The sequence below is a fragment of the Erythrolamprus reginae genome, chromosome Z (genome assembly GCF_031021105.1).
Source record: "Erythrolamprus reginae isolate rEryReg1 chromosome Z, rEryReg1.hap1, whole genome shotgun sequence".
Classification (NCBI taxonomy): Eukaryota; Metazoa; Chordata; class Lepidosauria; order Squamata; family Dipsadidae; genus Erythrolamprus; species Erythrolamprus reginae.
Window position 1 is genome coordinate 95,270,709 of NC_091963.1, and position 22,546 is coordinate 95,293,254.

At 40.1% G+C, this 22,546-nt stretch overlaps 1 protein-coding gene across 2 annotated transcripts; it reads right to left on the bottom strand.

The window, feature by feature from the left end:
* Nucleotides 1-920: 920 nt before the first annotated feature.
* RAMP2 (receptor activity modifying protein 2) lies at nucleotides 921-21,637 on the bottom strand. Of its 2 annotated transcripts, none has more exons than XM_070728792.1 (5): nucleotides 21,600-21,637; nucleotides 14,205-14,359; nucleotides 12,228-12,326; nucleotides 8,348-8,450; nucleotides 921-4,898 (listed from the first exon to the last, which is right to left on the bottom strand). In XM_070728792.1, exons 1-5 carry the CDS (start codon nucleotides 21,620-21,622, stop codon nucleotides 4,643-4,645), a joined length of 636 nt encoding a protein of 211 aa, XP_070584893.1. In that variant the 5' UTR covers nucleotides 21,623-21,637; the 3' UTR covers nucleotides 921-4,642. The 2 variants fall into 2 exon arrangements, with proteins under 2 accessions (XP_070584893.1, XP_070584892.1); XM_070728791.1 differs by lacking the exon at nucleotides 21,600-21,637 and adding an exon at nucleotides 14,481-14,509.
* Nucleotides 21,638-22,546: the final 909 nt, after the last annotated feature.

Here is a 22,546-nt window from a genome sequence, read left to right on the forward strand (position 1 = left end):
CTGTTGCAAGTGATACAAAATCTGGCGTTTAGTATCTAGATACAAAATTATATGATACATATACTGAAATATGTGCATAGAAATTATATGATACATATACAGTGGTACATCTACTTATGAACTTAATTCGTTCCATGACCAGGTTCTTAAGTAGAAAAGTTTATAAGAAGAAGCTATTTTTCCCATAGGAATCAATGTAAAAGCAAATAATGCATGCGACTGAGGAAACCACAGGGAGGGTGGAGGCCCTGTTTCCTCCCAGGAGATTCCTAGAGAGGCCCCATGGAGGCTGCTCCCTGCCTTTTCCGGTTACAGTTTCGGAGGCTCGAGTCTGTAAGTGGAAAATGGTTCTTGAGAAGAGGCAAAAAAATCTTGAACACCCGATTCTTATCTAGAAAAGTTTGTACGTACAGGCGTTCTTAGATAGAGGTACCATTGTACTGAAATATGTTTCCTAGTTGCAGTTACTAGTTGCTTGCAGTCATAATTTCATGCACATGTTAATTTATACACAGTTTTTAGCATCTCATGCTAACCCATATAACATTGCTACTCTTTGAGCTGCTCATTTACATGAGTGATTTTTGTTGTTTTTGCTCAACCCACCAGATCTAGCAGAGGGCATACGCCTAAGGGAGAGGATGTGATTTGTGTTCTGTGCAAAAAGCTTCCCGCCAGAAATCTAGATATTCCTAATGAAATTTCTCCAAGGCATTGGAACCGGAGATAGGACAAACCCTTTTATTGATATGATTGGAAAGTGTCATTTATCTAGAATGTCATATGTACGTTATTGGTTTAATTGTTAGATTTTAAACATTGTGCACTGCTTAGAATCAACTTGTGAGATGGGTGGCCTAAAATTTTTACTTTTTTTTTAAATTAAAACATTAGTAGAAATGAAATTCAAGCAGTAGCTCTACTTAACATGTTCTATGTTTATTTCATCTGAAATATTAAAAAATCACTGCCCCATCCCTCAGATATTTGATATGGTATACATAATGAAATAGAACAAAACTAGACTAAAGTGAATACATTGTCATAATAAAATTAAAATAAGAATGTAGTGTTTAGAACAAAGAGACTTTAACAGAATACCATAATCATTTTTGCCACATGAAGCACAAAAAGAGAAATTATTTCCTATTAAAGGGAATTACACAGAAAGGTTACTTATTAGCAACTCCTGATTACACACTAAAATCACATTACTGAAAATCAGTGATTTTTCTGCAATTTCAGTTATAGAATATCTATATCATGATAAGGAAACATTTTCTGGCATTGAGATTTAATTACTGATTTCCTTTCAGTTTTCATTTATTTACCATACATAGTATTATGAACACTGAAAGAAAAAAGCTACAGAGAAAAAATAATCAAATATTCACTTCTAAGAAAACATGAATTAAGACAAATATATGTGTCCCAAGAAAACAATTATGATATATGAATGAATGCCTAGTAAAGCTGTCCAGTTTATCCACCTGCTGTTATTGTTCTTCAATTATTTCTGCATGTCACTCCTTTGGAAGCCAGGATATTTCAACTTGAAAACTCTTCAAAAAAGGAGTCTTACAGAGGTTATCAAGGTGAAAGGTAAGAGGCACTGAAGAACCATAGAAGTTTTAGTGTTCCTTATATCTTGAATTCCCCCCCCCAAAAAAAAAACCTTACTGAACATAGTTTTTGAACTGATCTAAATGTCTTGCTTTGCAGTACAGATAATGATAGGGAAATTGCTTTTATTGAAAAAAGCAATATATAGTGTCTAGAGTTTATGTTAGAATGCCATGATCAAGCAATAGTATTGGGTTGTTGGGGTTTGTTAAAATTAATGTTGCTACTAAAATGTTGAAGGGAAAAAAATAAGAGGATGCAAGGAAAAAATAATAGTGAAAGAAACAATAGATCTAGTTTGCTTCAATGGTACTGTGCTATTAGTATGGGAAAATGTAATTGTATTGCATTTTTAAAATAGTTACAAGATTATCACACAATGGCCAAAATGTTGATTATGTTGTCATTTCTACTAACTGTTCACTAATCATGTTTTGTCATGAATGTCCCTTATAATTCTTTTTGCTAAACTTAAACCAATTTTCAGTTCATTTTCTTGATCCATTTAGCAGATATTTTCTATATTTTTTCTATTCCATCTTGCTGAAGGAGAAAAATGCAGCTCTATGTAATTCCATAGAGTTACCTTGGACATCGCCTGTATATTGAGCAAATGTTTGGATCAGAAGTGGGTTGTTCCCGGTTCAGAACGGTTTTATAGAACTAGTAGTGGGACTTTCCCCCTACTTGCCGAAGCAGGAGTCATCGCTGGATGGCCACGCCTCGCTGGACGGCCACGCTCCTGAACCAGCTCCATTTTGTTTTTTGCTTCTGTGCATGCACAGAAACTAGGTTTTCAGCATTGTGCATGCACGCCCATGTGGTGCCCAATGCGCGCATGACTATGCAGCACTGGAGGGAACAAACTGGCAGCGAGGTTAACTTAGAACCCACTTGGGTCAAAGTGAGTAGAGAAGTGAAACTTGTAACTAAAAAGAGGGCAGTGAGGGCAGATGCCATCTCATCTCCAGTTAATCCAGGTTACTTACAAAAAGAAGTCCACATATGGGATAGCCAGGGCTTGCCATAATCTTAGTAGGGAGAAAGACAAGGGAGATTATCCTAACACTTTGCCTACATGGAAACACACTATTTTATAGGGCATTACCACCTGACATTTGTAAGCGTTGGATGACAGTTTGGTAGAAAGACAAAGATATCAGTTTGTGAAAAAGAAGGGCACACAACAACTTATCATTTTTTCTAACAGAAAAAAACATTCACATACAATACGTTTGGCCATCTCTATCCACCCTAAAACCTTTCACTGACTTGGTGTCTCACAAAAAGCAATTAGGTAAATAATCTAGGTCCGTGATAGTGAACCAATGGCATACATGACACATGCTACACATGGAGCTATATTGCTGGGCATGCAAACTCAGGTCTGGTGCACATGTGTGCACTGTTTTTGCTTTCCCCAACCTTCAGAGCCTTTCTAAGAGCCTAGAGGGCAGAAACGCCCCCCCCCCCCCCCGAGGTCCTCTGGAGGCTGGAAATGTTCCATTTGTCAACTTCCAGTTGAACTGGAAGTTCTGGGTTTTTTGCTCTCCTCAAGTTTCATTTCTAGGAGCTTGGGAAGAGCTTCCATCCCCGGAAGTCCTCTGGAGATCAGAAATGACCCCTTTCTCAATTTGAAGATGTGCAAGCTTCTTCAAGTTGGCAAACAAAATGTTTCCAGCCTCCGGAGGACCTCCAGGGGGATGGGGAAGACCATTTTTGCCCTCCCCAGGCTCTTAGAAAGTCTCTGGAGCTTGGAGAGAGCAAAATAACAGGCCTTTTAATTCAACCAGGACTTGACAAGTGGGCCATTTTCTACCTCTGGAGGGCCTCCAGGGCCAGGGGGGTGTCGGAAGACCATTTTCACCCTCCCCAGCTCCTAGAAAAGTTCTGAATCCTAGGGAGAGAAAAAAAAGAGCATGCTATCACATACTGGGAGCGGGGGGGGGGGGTTCCACACATGCATGAGCAGCGGGGTCCTGTGTGGAATTATGGGTATGACCACACACATGTGTGTGTCCTCAAGCTCCCCCTCAGGGCACGTGAATCAAAAAAGGTTCACTATTATAATGTATAGGTGAAATTCTATGAGTGTATGGAAAAGGTATATAGATAGAGATTAAATTATCATGATTAAAAGAAAAAGGAAATGGAAAAGAAATTGAGGAAACCCAAATGACAGAATTAGATTAAGGAAGTAGGATTAGACCAATAACATATACCTAAAATAAAGAGTTAACAATATAGATATGATGTTAAACAATAAGTTTAAAAGCAACATTGATAATTCAAAAAGATGGGGAAATGCTATCAGTCTAGTAAATGTAATATGCATTAGAATTAAAATCACTCAGGGAAAGGCTTAAAAGGGGAAATAGGAAGTAGAAGGGAAGGTGGGAAGGGAAGGAGGAGGGGAAGGTGGGAAGGGAAGAGAAGAAGAAAGAAGGTAGGGAGAAGAGAAGGAGATAGAGAGAGGGGAGTATGGAGAAAAGAAAGAAATAGACTGATCAATAACAGCAAGATTAGGTGTTAATATCAATTTATTATTGATATATTTTAAGTATATGTATTGATATATTTTTAAGTATATGTATTGATGTACATACATGAAATTGTGGAGAATTTTTTTTAAAAAAATATTTAAAAACAAAAAAAAGGTTCACTATCACTGATCTAGGAAGTTCTCACTAAGAATTTTCAGTAGCCCAATTTGTCTACAATTCGCATAATTGATTCAGAATAAGATAGGCAGTAATGTTAAATCAAGTTATAACTGAAGCATACGTATATCAGCATTTGCCTTGATGATGGAGTTTGGTTTTGTTCTTTCTATGACCCTTCTTTTAGTACAAAGTGCCCTCATACAGCACTTCAAACAATAGTCTCCAATGCGATGGCTCAGCTAGATAATGTTCTTAAATTGGGTAGGGTAAATTTCATAATTCCCAAGAATTGAGTGTGGTCATTATATTGCTTAGGCCATAGGAGCCCTATCACATCACCTAGTAAAGATTAGGACTCACAATTTCATCTCACCATCTTTGCTCTTCAAGACAACAAGAGCAACCAAGAAAGGAATAAGACAGATGGGGGTTATGATGAGAGCCAGCAAAATATTTTCAGGAGGGTCTTTGAGAGGTTGATTCTGTGGGGTGCAATTGACGAAATAGTTATGGTGGCTGGTGATGATGTGTTCTTCAGCCAAGGAATTGGGGTAGGAAAGCTTCAGGTCATCAGCTTTACTTTCCAGGCATTCTCTCAGGCGATTGTATGGCCTATAAAGATAACCAAGAGTAAAGGAAACAAAATAAGAAGGTAAGAACAGAATTAGTAGTGTAAGCAAGATACTCAGGAAAAATAGTTGGTCCATTCAGAAGTTGGTCCTTTTCTCCAAAGTTAGAGAATGAGAAATAATTGCATGCACAATTATTACTGAACATATATAGATATGCAGACCCCATGCCTATACTGTATATGCTTTCTTATCTAATGTAAAAATCAAGAAAATACATCAATCAAATATGTGGGGAATGAAGGAGGAATAGTCTGAATACTGTATGTCATCAAAATGCAATGGGACTTTCAATAATATTAATCTTCGTTTTCATATTTTCCCCTCTAATGTGGTCAAATATCTCATGAGAAAAAGTCTATTGGTCCATGGTATACAGTATTTTGGGAATGTTTTAAATCAGAGGTCCCCAACCTTTTTTGCACCAGGGACCGGCTTTAAGCTAGATCAGTTTTACATGGCTCGGTGGGGGGGGGGCTTTGGTCAAATGGGGGTGGGGTTATGGAGGGGTGGAGCTTAGTGACGCAGCCCTCCACACTTCTCCACAGGGCGGGGAGAATCAGGAGGCTCCTTTGGCGGCTGGGGGCTGCCTGGCTTTGTGATTTTGGCTGGGGGGGGAGTTAGGAAGGTCCTACTTCTCCCCCCCCCAGCCAAAAATTCAAAGCCTATCTGCTGGATACGGGCGATGAGTGGGACAGAGCGGCGCGGAAGCCTCTTGCAGCAGCTGCCACAGCCACCGGCTTCGGCGCCGCTCGTCCCGCTCATCGCCCGTATCCAGCAGATAGGCTTTGAGTTTTTGGCTGTGGGGGGAGAAGTAGGACCTTCCTAAGTTCCCCCTCAGCCAAAAACTCAAAGCCTATCTGCTGGATACGGGCGATGAGTGGGACAGAGCGGCGCGAAAGCCTCTTGCAGCAGCTGCCACAGCCACCGGCTTCGGCGCCACTTGTCCCGCTCATCGCCCATATCCAGCAGATAGGCTTTGAGTTTTTGGCTGGGGGGGGGAGAAGTAGGACCTTCCTAAGTCCCCCCCCAGCCAAAAACTCAAAGCCTATCTGCTGGATACGGGCGATGAGTGGGACAGAGCGGTGCGGAAGCCTCTTGCAGCAGCTGCCACAGCCACCGGCTTCGGCGCCGCTCATCCCGCTCATCGCCCGTATCCAGCAGATAGGCTTTGAGTTTTTGGCTGGGGGGAGAGAAGTAGGACCTTCCTAACTGCCCCCCAGCCAAAATCACAAAGCCAGGCAGCCCCCAGCCGCCAAAGGAGCCTCCTGATTCTCCCCGCCCTGCCCGACGCCCCACCCTATCCTGCATAATGTCCTCTGCCGGGAGGGCAGCGGCGCTGCGGACCGGCTGGAAAACCCCAACGGCCCGGTCCCGGTCCGCGGACCGGCGGTTGGGGACCTCTGTTTTAAATTGTTTAAATAATTTATATAACCTCCCATCTCATAAAAGTGATTCTGGGAAATATACTATTAAAAACTATTTTAAAAAAGTAAGTGACAACTATGTTAAAAGTCACAAGCACAAGCCATTAAAAATCCCAAACTTAGTATTATTTTTATTCTAGCAATAACAGAATCTTTCTAAGTTTGAATATGCATGTCTCTCCCTCCTTTTATCCATGCATGAACTAGGGAGAGGCTCATCGGAGACAATTTCTCAAATTATTTTCTTGGCCCAGACTCAGGGTCTTTTATCTGACTGTTGCCTTGGTAGCAGCTCTTCCTCTTGCTTTCAAAGCTGTTCTTTACATCAACCAGTAATACTAACCTAAGCATCCAGCCCAAATGCCTGGGAGAGTAGCCAGGTCTTGAATCCTTACCAAAAATCTAACAAGGTTAGGGCCATTCAAATCTCCAGAGGGATACTGTTTCATAGGGCAGCTGCTGCCATAGGGAATGCATGATCCCAGGTCCAACAAGATGATATTGTTTAATAGAAGGGACCTTGCATATATTTTTAATATGAGTCAGGACCGTTTCTTTTGAGTTTTAAAGAAATATTTTAAAATATTCAGATTTCAATATCAAAGTTCAGAATGTCAGCTTGTAATTTCCTTTTTTGCCTCCACATATCTACTGGCCAGAAATTATAGTTATTATTTTGTTTTACCCAGTATCACATGGTCTGCAATTACTACTTTCACCATATTGTAAATCTATCTTTTTTTTTAGGATTATAATTTTCAAAATAATGAAAACATTGTTAGTTCTTTTGGCCCTGAGGAATGAACATATGTAAGGGGGGAGCATCCCAAGGAAATAATATCAGTAAACTATTAAATATAAGCAGTAAAATATTACATCAGCCCCACAAGTCAGATAGTAAACTATACTATAGTAGGTACATCAACTGCTATTAAGCTTAATTTAGAACCCAACATTTCATCTTTTCTTCAGTAAAACATGAAAAGATACAAACACAACATACCCCATTAAAAAGTCCTACATTAGTACTATTTTTATTCTAACAAGTATTATAACAGAATCTTTCTCTATGTGGTTACATTCGGTTTGGTTAGTTTGGTATAACTAAGTTTGTACCAAAAAGAGAAGCGGACTTGGATAGGTTTGCCTATGTCTTAGAAAAAAATCATTTTACCACTCATTTTGAATGGAATAGACATGGCCAAAAAATCTATGAGATCAGGACAGAAAAGTGGACAGGTGTCAGGTTCCCATGTAGATCAGAGAGGAAACATGAATAGATGAACTAATTCTACTTTACTGTAAGACTACATTAATACAATCTTCTAAGTCTGAAAGTACATATATCCTACTGTTTTTTTCCCTCCTACTAGATTAGGTAGATCTTTTCTATTATTCCTTCTGTGTCTGTTGCTCAGCTTGGCTGCCCTCTCCCTTTTATCTGATGGTTCCCTAAGCAGCACTTCTGTACCTGGATCCAAGGTCATCCTCACATTTTATGATTGCATACCACCTAATCACACTAATTTCAATAAACCTAATTATGATTAATTTAGCCTGAATGCCACCAATTAATTTGGAATCAACTTGCTTACAAAAATAGTGTATAAGTATCTGAAATAAGAAAAAGTAATACATAGCAGGTAGTCCATGATTTATGATTATAATTGGGATTGGAAATTCGGTCATTAAGTGAAATGGTTGCCAAGTGAAACTATGGCTGTGCTTATGAGGTTATTTCAACTTTCCTTTGAACTGTGAAGGTCATAAGTGATTTGGTCGTAAAGTTACACTATCATCCCTGTAACAAATGGGAATGGCTGCTAATCAAGACTGTCCTTAAATGAGGATGACCTGTACAATATAATTTAAGAAAGTATCTTCATTTTCTTCTGATACAAATAATACAAAACTTTATTTTGGTAAAATCATACAACCTTCTTCCTCATTTAAATTGCAAGCCTACCCTTTCCCAAGGTCAGTAAAAGGGGAAACTCTGCAATACCTGCGAATAGTCTTCCAATCACACCAATATATTTTGCTTATATTGGCCATCTGCTCAGTAAACAAATCCCAACACTGACTGATACGGTATTTGTATACCAAATCTAGAATGGAAAAGAAATAAAACATAAGAAATTACCCTGAGATGTGAGATAGAAATAAATCTACTTGGGTCATCTCCTATTAGAAGTCTCTGAGGTACAGAGAAAGGTGTTTGGTAGAAATTCTGATCTATTCCCCATCTAAACTAACAAACCAAGGGTGAATTCCAAAATTTTTTACTACCACTCTCTGAGCGTGGTTTAATTTTGTGGGAATAGCTTAATTTTGTGGGAGTGGCTTGGCAGTCATGTGACTGAGCAAGAGCGGCTTGGCAGTCACGTGACTGGGTAAGAGTGGCTTCCTGGTCATTGTGACAAGGTAGGTGTGGCCAACTCAATATCACCCACGTCAGAGGGTACCTCGCCCGACCCCTTCCCACCCAGCAATTCTATGTCACACCCAGCCTCAAGGTATCTATAGATCTATAAAAATATTGTTCACCTTTTTTCAACTTTATTATCTACATACTTTAGATGTATTTTCATGGACCACTGAAAGGATGAAATGGCTCACACGCTCTGCCCAAGAGTGTGATAAACCAGGGGTCTCCAACCCCTTGGACCTCAGGGACCACCAAATTCATAATTTTAAATCCTGCGGACCACATAATTCTGCTTTTGCCAACTGTCCCTTTTGTAGAGGCCTCTGCAGATGGCTATCTTCAATATTTTCTCATTCCTTCATTTTATTCGACTTCTATTTTTCCCAATCCCATGGGACTCAGGGTGACTTACAACCAGTGATGGGTTCCTACGGGTACGGTCAAGTACAAAGTACCGGTAGAAAAATTTTGGTCAGGTACGCAGAACCGGTAGAAAAATTTAGATTTTTTTCCCCTCCCCTTCAGAGTCTGGGTATGTTTTTCCTACGGCAGTAAATGAGGTTGAATGTGTATAATTTTAGAAGAGCTATGCATGCATCTGTGTGTGTGTACATACACCTACAGTTTATATAGTAGATAATGTATATTTATGTGTGCCTGTGTGTAATATGTATGTACACATATGGCACATATACAGTGGTACCTCTACTTAACCAGATTCCTAAGTAGAAAAGTTTGTAAGTAGAAGAAATTTTTCCCATAGGAATCAATATAAAAGCAAATAATGCGTGCAAACCCATTAGGAAAGAAATAGAAGCTCGGAATTTGGGTGGGAGGAGGAGGAAGAAGTTGCCCAGAGCAAAGGGAGCGTTTTTTCCTCTGGGCGCTGGCACAGGTTTATTCCCTCTCCAAGCGCCCAGAGAAAGGAAAACACTCCGTTCGCTCTGGCCTGCCAAAGCCTCCTTAAGCGCCACCGAAAGGCTCCTCTGGCAGCCCAGAAAACCCTGAGATGGCCGAGATTAAAGGGGAAATGGCAGGAAACTGGCCAGGCCTTCATGCTGCTCTCAAATTTCCTGGGAAAATTTTCCTGGCTCGGGTTCATAAGTAGAAAATGGTTCTTAAGAAGAGGCAAAAAAAATCTTGAACACCCAGTTCTTATCTTGAAAAATTCTTAAGTAGAGGTGTTCTTATGTAGAGGTACCACTGTATATAGAATTAAATAGTATATTTTGGATGTTCAGTAATAGTAAATAGATAGGGAAATTGTATCTATTGGAGGCAAGGAGAGGCCAGGCACCCTAACCCTAACCCAAACCCTTGATGTGAGTGACATCAAGTTGGCCACCTTTAAACCACCCCGTCATATGATCGTCAAGCCACTTCCACCTGGTCACAAGCCACACCCACAAAATAAGCCACGACCACAGTGTGGTAGTAAAAATTTTTGTAGCCCTTCACTGCTTACAATATAAAAATACAACACAAAAATAAAAAGCAGTCAAATATTAAATACTAAACAATAAAAAACCCATTATAATATCCACAAGTATCCAACCAAAACAAGCATGCATACCGATCAAACACAATGCGGAGAGGGGCGGCATACAAGTCCAATTAATAATAATAACAATCTGGCTGTGACAGACGTAGGTATTCATGGCCACCAAGCCTGCCGGTCTTCACAGATCTTCACAGCCTTTCGGAAGGCCAGAAGTTTGGGAGCAGTACAGACATTGGGGGGAGCTTGTTCCATAGAGCCAGGGCAGCCACAAAAAAGATCCAACCAACCTGCATAGCTTAGTTGATAGGAACTGGAGAATGCCAACACATTATTGGTCTCTGGGAGGTATTTTGGGAGTATTTCTTAATAACGACAAATGTTTCAAGCGTAAAAGTATAACCTCAACATTAAAAGGCATTTTGCTTGCAACTTAGGGAGGCTCTATCACCTTCCTGTAGGCTCTTAGAAAGAAATTAACATGCCCACTTTGGAAGGTAAATTGTCTCAAATAATTAAAAGTACTTTATAAAAAGAAACAATAATGTGAAGATATTTGCCAATTTTCCAGTTCCCAGTGTAGTGTTGTTGTTGTTGTTGTTGTTGTTATCATCATCGTTGTTATTATTATTATTATTATTCCACCCAATCCCATGGGACTCAGAGCAGCTTTCCTCGTTGCAAGATCAGACCAGTGCTGATCTTGTACTAATTTTTTTTTACTGTGGGTGTGGCTTGGCGGGCGTGGCAGGGGTAGGATCCTATAAAATCTCCATCCCCACCCCACTCCAGGGGAAGGATATTGCAAAATCTCAATTTCCTCCTGATCAGCTGGGACTCAGGAGGCAGAGAATAGATGGGGCACGGCCAGTCAGAGGTGGTATTTACCAGGTTCTCTAAACCAATGTTTCCCAACCTTGGGAACTTGAAGAGATCTGGACTTCAACTCCCAGAATTCCCCAGCCAGCGAATGCTGGCTGGGGAATTCTGGGAGTTGAAGTCCAGATTTGTTCAAGTTCCCAAGGTTGGGAAACACTGCTCTAAACCACTCAAAATTTCTGCTACCTGCCTTCCGAACTAATCAAAATTTCCACTACCTGTTCTCCAGAACTGGTCAGAACCTGCAGAAACCCACCTCTGGATCAGACTATTTCTCTTGAGCCACCCTGCTCATTCTTTCTATTATGGGCTAGAATTGCATAAGCTATTCACTGTCATATGCTTTCTAAATGGATGTGCTTCTGTCGAGGTAGAATGGAAGATATTCCCAGCACTGAAATGTGATTCGGTGTATCACCCTATCAGCTGGATATGAAATAAGGAAAAAGCAAATAAGCACAAATTAAGTGATATTGTTTCCCTGAAAATGATAATTTTTATTTTATCATTAGAATGCCAAGATATTAGGATAATTCCCATCAAAATTGGCAGCTTATCAGAAGGGTCCCACATGCATTAAATTAAAGGCCTAACTAGGCCAGCATCCTGTTTTTGAAACCCAAGAAAACCCCAGTATAGAATATGACAGCCCCCTGTAATAGTCATTTGCATATTGCTTCCGATCTTGGATGAAAGAAGAAGCAAACTGTCATAATAAATAAACTGCTATTTAAAGTTTCATCCTTCTGAACCAGTGCCCATTGCCACATTTTGTAGGTACAGATTTCTTAGTTCAGCCCTCTGCAAATAAGATTCATAAGATTCATAATGAATGTTTTAAATTATTTTAGGATTTTTAGGGTTTGTAAAGTAATATTAATTGTACTACTATGTTTTTACATATGTTGTGAGCCACCCCGAGTCCTCGGAGAGGGGCGGCATACACATCCAATTAATAATTAATAAATAAATAAATAAATAAATCCCTTCCTCCATTCTATGTCGTGGGATAAACCTGGATTCTAGCACTATAAGAAAACCTTTAGCCAAATTCTTTACTCTATTTAATCTGTAGCTTACCTTTTAATTCCTGATATGTAAGACTTTGATTGTTCACAAATACTGTACCATTCTGGAAAGGTACTGCTGTCCCAGAATGAGCATGAAGTGTAATAGCCACTACAGTTGAGAGAAAATTGAGACAATGTAAAAATAACCTCAGAAAAAAATTCTAACCATTAGAAATTTAGAATTAAGGTGAAGTCCAGACTTACTGAAACTGTTGTGGGTGGGGGCCAGAAAATCCTATTAAAAGTTCAATAGGTTAAGGGCAAACTCACAAACAAGTTTGGAATTTTGAGTTGGGATAACAATGGGGAAGAGAATCCCACCCCGGGAAAAAAACATTAACCATAACAATCCTCTATTCTCTCTTCTCTACCTGAGGTAGCCTTTAGCTCAATTTGCCTTGTGCTGTTGGATATCATTGTATGATTTTAACTCCAAATCCTCAGTTAATATCTTCACTACAAAGAACTTAACATAGACATAATTATGCTCAGTTTTCCAAGACTAAACTTTTAATTAATCAAGGTAAGGCCACAAAAAATGGGAAAAGTGAATAATACTGTAAAGCACATTTTATACCGATTCTTTGAAGCATGCATTGTTGGAGTGATATAGTAGAGGAGGAGATGCAGAATTGAATAAATTACATTATGCCAAGTAGATTTTAAAAATTACAGGGATTTTCCCACCTCCATTCCCAAAATAAGGTTAATCAGCATTCTATATGTTGTAAATCCTTTTCTATTCTTTTTTAAGCCTCTGGCCACATTGTCCTTAACATATATTTTAAAACATTGGGCTTATTTGTTAGGATTTTGGATATATTAGTTTTAATAAAGACATACCTCTGTATTTGGGAACTTTGTCAGTGGGCCAGAATAGTTTGTTTTGTTCCATATTACTTAATCCACTGATTTTTGCCCCACTGAGACATATACAACTTCTCTGGGTTTGAGAAATTGCTACAGTGAAAAGCAAGATCTTGTGTGAAGAGGTTCTGCATAACTTTATAAAATGTATTTATTTGCTGGTTTTTGCATTCTTCCCACAGTATTTGTGTGTAGCATTTGTCAGATTTGAAACTGTGAAGTGTATCATTTAGATTACATCTTTGTGCCATTCTGAACATAGTGCATCAGTACTATAAGCAAAATACATCTGATCTTTCATTTTGACAAACTGTAGTTTGGATTCCGTAAATTGATCTCTAAGACGGATTAGGAGAATCTTTACCCCTCCACATCTGTATGGTAGGAAAGTGCATTTCCTACACAATGTCCAACCATTTTTAACAGGAAACTAATGTAGCCTTCCATGTAGGTCTCCATACATGGAAGGCTACACTAAAGCGAGCTATCTATTTATTTCATTTCTTTTCTGAAATCATTGCAAACAAAAAGAAAAGAAGAAGGAAAAAGTGGCACAAGTATTTCACAAGACACTCTGATTCATTCCCACTTCAGCCAGGTTCAGAATGCAAGTGGCTTCGCAAATTTTGCCAAAGGCTTAATACAGTTTGGATATACAGAAACTTGGTCTGTCAAAGCCTGGCCTTCTTTCTGTGCAAAACTGAGGAGAGGGACAAGAAGGCATCTCAATTCTTAGGATTTTATATCTGTAAAATACCCTCATTGGTTCTTTGAGGAAGGAAAAAAAAATACTGATGATGTGGGGACAGGGAAAATAATGGAGAAGTAAATAAATTGGGTGGGGCCCATGCAGAGAACAAAAGGCAGGGCTAGACCACGATATGGAGCCCATTCAGGTAAGAACCAAGATCACAGAAAGATCTGAGCATTGGATTCCAAAGTCCAACCATCCCCTCAGCATTCCCTAAAATGTTATTCCAACTTGTCCGAGATGAACCATCTGGGTGAGGACCGTCATTGTACTTGCCAGTCCAGAGACCAAAGCTACTATGAGCTCTCCAGTGCCGCACTATCCCAAGCATCCACTCCCATAACTTACCCAACCTGGAGAACCACTTACCTGTGGAAATCAGCAAAAGTAGTCTCCAGAGCAGAGCATGGCCATCCATCTTGCACAGCCTGCCACTCTGAAGCATAGGCAGTCTGCTTCTGTCCTGTGACCAGCTTGAGATTTGAATCAGAATAACAGGAAGCACCTCCTTTCCTCTTACGGGGCTAGTAGTGAGAGTGCAGGAGACATGTGAAAAATGAGATTCAGGAGCAAGCCCTGCTCCCGGGGGTTTTGCTTCAGTGAAACTAACTTCTCCTTCCCAGTTCCCCACCCATTCAGAATTACCAAAACCTCTGTAACCCCGGGACGGCCATCTCAGGTCACCCTGCCTGCCAGCAACAGAGTGCCGTTCGCGGCTCCTGCAGCTTTACAAGGCCCAGGGTGCCTCAACTTGGCAATTTTTTATTCACTCAGTCAACTTGGTTGTGAAATCCAAGAGAAAGCTCCAAATGGGCAGTCAGGGCAGAGGGAAGAGAAAGGAACGTCAAGCTGTTGGAAGCAGACACTGCCTCTCTCCCCATGCAAAACCAGACCCAGGACAGGCAGCCCTAAGGCAGTGTTAACATCTGCACTGCTCAAGTAACTTATGCATCGGTTTTAAAGAAATTAAAAGATGCCACAAAGAAAAACTGCAGAAATGTGCCTCAATCTTAAACATTAAGAGCAAGAAAAAGGACTAAATCCTGGCCAGGAGGTGGGAGTGGGGAAGAAAAAAATCAAACTCTCTCTCTCTGTCTCCCTCCCTTTCTCTCTACACAGAGAGAGGGGGGGAGGGAGAGAGGGAGGGAGGGAATGTATATATTTCTAACAATTGGTGGAGAGGGGAAAAGATGTTATAATATGCTAGCCATTTGGGTGTTTTACAATAAATACATAACAGTTTCATGAAATGCTCACTAATATAATGACTTACTGAACAAGTTCAGCCACAAGGTCCCCTTGTGCAGGTTATATAAATTTAATTAATAAAATAAATAATTTAACAATAGCAAAACATCCCAACATCTTTTTTGCATCACTGTAATCGAAACTGGCCAGGAGTGAAATTTAACATTTTTCCTACAGGTTCCTTAGGCATGGCTTGGTGGGCAAGGACCAATGAGAATTTGTTGGCTCTCTTCTGATTTTTTAAAATGATTTTTTCACCCCAAATTCTGGATACCTTTAGCCCAGATGTTGATTGTTGACTCCAACAAAACACATGATCTTCTCATTTTGATACAATAAGGCTGCATGTCAAGATAACATTCCAATAATTTGAACAACATCTCCACCCATCTGGGCATTCCTCCACCCTTTAGCGGCTATCAAAATTAATCCAAGTCATGTTGATTCTGCTTCAAGAGTTAGAGCCTGTGGCCTGATAAAATAATTTATCTAACTCCTTTGGAGGTCTGGCTCAACCATGAAATCTGTATCCTTTGATTAGAAAGCCTACAGCTACTTTTGTGATCCTTTTCTTAGATGGCTGTTATTTGGACCTTGTGGACCAGCCACCAATCACAGAATTGTGACACCAACTTAATGCTACGTATCTGCAGGAGAAAAAATACTGCCAGTTCTCCAGAGTGAATTGTGCTTAGACTCTGATACCAATGGCCAAATATTCCCATATCAGCTCAATTTTATCTCCCAATCTTTTAGTGGTTTGACGTCTCATAAAAAAGAAAAGACATGATGATCTACTATCATAGCAACTCAGCAAACTCCCTTCTGTCCCTCTCCAGAATTATACTGCAATAAGCAAGATTTATTTTGAAATTAAGAAAATAAGTCTATAAAGGCCCTATTTCAGGGAGTTATGCTCACTCTAGAAGCTTTATATTAAAGGGGTATCTTCAAATATATATTTGTGGTAATGATTAATAATACTCCAGGAACAACTAGTTCTGTATGTATATGTGTGTATATAACAACCAATTATTAACCAACCAATGACTGAGGGAGAAGATCAGATTCCTTTGGTCACCTGAATTCCTGCAGATGCCAGAGAACCAACAGGTATGATTGCTTGAACTGTGATTCTTGCAAGGAATAAGGGGTCAAATTATATAGACTATAATGATTGTTTCCACTTCTGTTTTTCTATATTTACTATGTTGACTGTGTTGTCTCAAATGCTCCTGGATTGGGTATCACTCCTGAGCATTACTTACTTACACCTTTGGCTTCCTCGCAGATATATCATGATGATAATGATGGTGATGGTGACACTTTTCTAAAGTGATTTTTATATTAGTAGTTTTGAATAGGTCCCATACAGCAGAAGCTTCTTTGGGATTAAAAAAAAAAGTTTTTTTTTTCCTGGCTATAGTCAAGTTCATTCATTCGCAAGTAGAAATAAACAGAGATCCCTTCTACTGCATATGCCAAAGATCCAAGGAAAGCATACAGCACAATCATACACCCCAAAAAGAATTTCAAGGGAAGTTAACATCTTTTACTGTTAAATGTATTCTGTCGTTTTGTTTCAGAGTGCGGAGTTTGGAGAATTTATTTCAAGTGTTGTTCTCTGCTTCAGTCAACCTAGCCTCTAATTTAATGTTTAATCAGCTCATCACCATCAAGAATTTTATTTTTATTTTATTTCATTTATTTTTATTTGTCATACAAATATAGTATTGTATTGCAGTATGTTTAACATAATATAAGGATAATATAAGTTTTCGGAGAGGGGCGGCATATAAATCCAATAAATTGAATTGAATTGAATTGAAAGTAGAGACAGAAAAGATAAAAACACATCAGGACAGGAACGGTAGGCACAAAGGTGCACTTATGCACGCCCCTTATCTTACTTCAGAGTCTTAAGCTAGAATACAGGTACTTTATTGGGAATAATTAATTGCAGGTGCCTCTAAACTATCCAAATACAATAATTTAATAGAACCGAATCCACAAACCTCTCAGCAAACCTACTATAGAGACAAAGCTCAGAGTTAGGTGCAGTTTTTTAGACGGTAGCATACTTGCTCTCAGCTTCAACCCAGCTTAGTGCTGTTTTCCCAACTCGGGCCTCTTTAAATGGATGTATCACATCATGCAGGTTTTGGACCAAATCCAAGGGAGAACCAAGCAAAATAGAATTCTGCCTCTTGAAACCAGGCACAGCAGCTGTATCCAAGGTTGATTTCTATAAGCTCTTTGCCTTTTCCCTTCCTCAAAACCACCCACCAACATTATCAGCCCACCTTCGTCTCCCAAAGCTCTGTACTTTCACTGAACAAGGAGAAGGCTTCCCCCCACTCCCTCCCATTCTCAGGGCCACACATCTGGAACAGATCATTTACTAACAGAGGCAGGCTTATCCGCACCAATGCCATTTGCTGAGGTCATAATGACTGGATCCAAGGCCTTAGTCGAGCAGCCTTTGTGTGCTCAGTTGCCATAAACACAGCCACTTAAGTCAGAATATCTCAGCATTTGTAAAAACCAGTTAGCCCTGACCAGCCATTTCTGGCAGCTGCTGTTGGATCTGCAGATACTGATCTTTGCTTTGCAGCATTTGCTTAGCTTAAAAAAAACCCCCTCCAATTTATTTCGGATATATTAAAAAAACGTTATGAACAGTCTTAGCACCAACGTTCTGAACAGTTGGCAATGAAAAACTAATTAAACTAATTGTTTGCAACCAATTAACTCAACCACTAAGCCCAGAGTGTATCTTACAGGTAACCCATATCACATAGGTGATTACAAATAAGGCTATGCAGCTGTCATAAAGCTAAATAAAATCACAGAAGCTCATACTTAATTTCATTGAAAAGTAATAGATATCTTAAATATAAAAAAACACAAACAAATAAACGCTCCAACTCTGTTATTATTATTTAAATAATGCCACCCATACACCAAGCGGCATACCCCCCACCCACCCCCAACCCACTATGACACTATAACATTCATCATTTCTTTGATCACTGGCTCCTCTTCATTCTAGCCCAATAGCTGGTAAAAGGCCTATATTTTCAAGAGGCTAAAAAGGTTGGAGACCTCTAAGGTGAGCTGGGACTGCCAAGAAATATAAGATCTCAGCCAGTGGCAATATTTAAGGGGAAAGATTTTCAGGGCTCCCTCTCCGATATCAGATATCCTCAGGGATAGTCATTTCTGTAAATAACCAGGTCCTGTATGTTTAGAACTCATAGCTAACCCATGGAATTGCACCTGAAAAGAAACTGGAAATGAGTTCAGCTCATATCACAAGCAGTGCAATACAGACAAACCCAAGAAGGATAGAACTGCCCCATTCTGGATCAGCTATAGTTTTTGAATAGTTTTACTAAAGACGTAAGGAAGGGCACTATTGGCATACAGCATGAATTTGTGCAAAGATCCCTTTGACCATGGCTGCAAATTGCTCCTTGAACAGGAACCACAAGATGAGGAAAACCTCCAAATTGCACGCCATTGTGTTTGGGGAAATGTATCCCAATCCAGAGTCAAGGGTGGCAACTGACTGAGAAGCTAAAAACCCAAAGCCATTCTGTCCTCCTAATGCACATTTCTACAGTAAATGTCATTGCTAGGCTGAATCTCAGCTTGGAATAGAATAGAATTCTTTATTGGCCAAGTGTGATTGGACACACAAGGAATTTGTCTTGGTGCATATGCTCTCGGTGTACATAAAAGAAAATATATATTTGTCGAGAATCATGAGGTACAACACTTAATGATTGCCATAGGGGTCAAATAAGCAATCAGGAAACAATATTCATAAAAATCTTCAAGCAACAAGGTACAGTCATACAGTCATAAGTGGGAGGAGATGGGTGACAGGAATGATGAGAAAAACTAAAAGTAATTGTTGTGAGTGGTCCAGGACGAGCTCAGTTAGTCACAGATTCTGAGGAGGATGAACCGGGCCCGTCTTGGTACTCAAGGCCAGTAATTTTGACAGCTGAGTCAGAGAGTGAGAATGAGGGAGAATTGGAATCTGGGAAACCTAGGGAACCACCAGAGACTGTAGAAACCGCAATGATGTAATGTCTGACTCAGAGGAGGAAGGGGATATTGGGGATCAGGAACCCCTATTAGATGCCAGGGTCAGAAGGTCATGAAGCAGACAGGAAGAAAGTCTAGACAGTGAATATCTCTAGGAAATGGTTGACCACACCCAGACAGTTTATAAGTGAGAAATTATGGGTAAAAAGGTGTGGAGTTCCAATGTTTGTAATGGTGGACGTCCTAGATCCAAGGTTCTATAAATGCTTGGCTGGCACACTGCTATTATCCCTTTAAGTTCATCATGCAGAGATGCAGCTGTCTGAGGAAAACCTGAAGATCCTTGAGTATGTGTGTTTGAAAGACATTAGATCACTGAGGAATGTCTAAATTAGATTTGATTCCTGGCCGCAGCTCAATCCTTATCGCTAAGTCAATTTGACCGGGAATGCTGCCAACATAGACTAAAAGCCTGACTTTGTACAAATCCTTTTAAAAATTTTGATGTGTTTGATTTGAAATCTGTGTGTGTGTTCTCCTTTGTTCCAATCTAAGTAGGTCCAAAGCAGAACAGTAATAGTAGTGCAGACTTATCCAATATTTTGACGGTATTGAGTGAATTATTTGTTTAGCAGAATGATGGCATTTGGAAAAAAACTGTTCTTGTGTGTAGTTGTCTTGGTGTGTGTGATGCTCTATAGTGATGTTTAGGGGGTAAGTGTTAAAATAGTTTATGTCCAGGATACAAAGAGTCAGTAAATATTTTCACAGCCCTCTTTTTGACTCGTGCAGTATACACCACCCCACCTCTCATGAGTGACATTGAGTTGGCCGTGTCCACTCAGTCACATGAACCCCCTAGCCATGCCCACCAGGTCATTAAGAAGAATCAGTTGTTAAATTAGTTGAATCCCACCTCTGTACTTTAATAGAATTCTTGGCCAAGTGTGATTGGACACAAAAGGAATTTGTCTTGGTGCATATGCTCTCAGTGTACATAAAAGAAAAAGATACATTTGTCAAGAATCATAATGATTGTCATAGGATTCAAATAAGCAATGAAGAAACAATATTAATAAAAAATCTTAGGATATAAGGAACAAGTTACAGTCATACAGTCAACATGGGAGGAAAAGGGTGATAGGAATGATGAGAAAAACTATTAGAATAGAAGTGCAGATTTAGTAGAAAGTCTGACAGTGTTGAGGAAATTATTTGTTTAGTAGAGTGATGGCGTTCGGAAAAAAACTGTTCTTGTGTCTTGTTGTCTTGCTGTGCAGTGCTCTGTAGCGACATTTTGAGGGTAGGAGTTGAAACAATTTGTGTCCAGGATGTGAGGGGTCAGTAAATATTTTCCACGCCCTCTTTTTGACTCGTGCAGTATACAGGTCGTCAATGGAAGGCAGGTTGGCAGCCATTGCTTTTTCTGCAGTTCTGATTACCTTCTGAAGTCTGTGTCAGTCTTGTTGGGTTGCACAACCAAACCAGACAGTTACAGAGATGCAGATGACAGACTCAATGATTCCTCTGTAAAACCGTATCACAGCTCCTTGGGTAGTTTGAGCTTCTTGAGTTGGCACAAAAAGAACATTCTTTGTCGTGCTTTTTTAATGACATTTTTAATGTTAGGTGTTCCATTCAGGCACTGGGTAAGCAACTAAGTGGAATCACTATCACTTGCTCAGCATGGGATAGAGATGAACAGCTGAGAATCATCCCCATACTGAGGATACCGCACCACTTACTGCCTAATTATTTCAGTGGGCAGCTTCATACCGATATTAAGAATTCTATTCTATTCTATTCTATTCCATTCCATTCTATTCAACAGAAGAAGTGGATCATCCAAAACCTGAAGCATTCCATATAAGAGAGGTTTAGGAAAAGACATCTCCTCTCATAGCAACACTAGCTGGAGCCATAAAGGAAGGAGGAAAACCACTGCAAAACGATGCCCACCTGAAAACCTGGGGTGAAAAACAGAAAATACCATAGTTGGCGATATTGAAAGCCACCAAGAAATCCAGGAAAGTTAGCCAAGCAAAGGCATGCTTCAGTCATTTCAACAGGATCTGCCCAGCCGAAGTCCAATTCAGAAAAAAGCCAAGCAACTTTATCCAACTGATGCATAAAATAGTCCTCCAGCAACTCTCCAAGGACTTTCCCAGCCTCTCCTTACCCAGAATGGACCTGGTTAGCATCTCTAATCTGGCCAGCTATCTGCAGATGCAATAATTATTATTATAAGTGTATAATTATTTCTAATTATATGTGCGAATTGTTGCTTTGTTATTTTTTCTACATTGTGTTTTAGTATCCATAAGCCACCTAGAATCACTGCGAGCAACTAGGCGGCTATATAAATTATCTAAAATAAATGAATAAATAAAAATAAGAGTGGGAGGTCAGTACATTCCCCACACTTATTGTCCCAAGGTAAATCCTAATAAAGTTTCTTACCTGTAAAAATTAGCCAGGTTCATCCTCCACCTTTCTCCAGCATCACTTTATGCATCTCTTACATAATCTCATATTGCAGGGCTCTTCCATAATCAGGGATTCCTAGAGATCCATAAATGCAGACAGTTTGCACAGGAGCATCTCACTCAAGCATATTATTATTATTATTAATTATTATTTATTAGATTTGTATGCTGCCCCTCTCCGTAGACTCGGGGCGACTCACAGCATACAATAAGACAATTCATAACAAATCTAACAAATTTAAAAAACATTTAAAAACCCCATTATTAAACCAGACATACACACAGACACACCATACATAAATTATATAGGCCCGGGGGAGGGAGGGGGAATTCCTCAATTCCCCCATGCCTGACAGCAGAGGTGGGTTTTAAGGAGTTTACAGAAGGCAAGGAGGGTGGGGGCAGTTCTAATCTCCGGGGGGAGCTGGTTCCAGAGAGTCGGGGCTGCCACAGAGAAAGCTCTTCCCCTGGGACCTGCCAGACGACATTGTTTAGTCAACGGGACCCGGAGAAGGCCAACTCTGTGGGACCTAATCGGTCGCTGGGATTCGTGCGGCAGAAGTCGGTCCTGGAGATATTCTGGTCCAATGCCATGAAGGGCTTTATAGGTCATAACCAATACTTTGAATTGTGACCGGAAATTGATCAGCAACCAATGCAGACTGCGGAGTGTTGGAGTGACATGGGCATACCTGGGAAGCCCATGATTGCTCTCACAGCTGCATTCTGCACGATCTGAAGTTTCTGAACACTTTTCAAAGGTAGCCCCATGTAGAGAGCATTACAGTAGTCGAATCTTGAGGGGATGAGGGCATGAGTGACCGTGAGCAGTGAGTCCCGGTCCAGATAGGGCCGCAACAGGTGCACCAGGCGAACCTGGGCAAACGTCCCCCTCGCCACAGCTGAAAGATGGTTCTCTAA

Bases quoted from the DNA above. Each gene is read 5' to 3' on its own strand.
- RAMP2 (XM_070728791.1), bottom strand. From the start codon at position 14,509: ATGGCCGTCCCGGGGTTACAGAGGTTTTG. The intron at 14,360-14,480 runs GTAATTCTGAAT...TCTCACTACTAG, and splicing joins CCGGGGTTACAGAGGTTTTG to CCCCGTAAGAGGAAAGGAGG. The intron at 4,899-8,347 runs GTATTGCAGAGT...TTATCTTTATAG, and splicing joins GATTGGAAGACTATTCGCAG to GCCATACAATCGCCTGAGAG.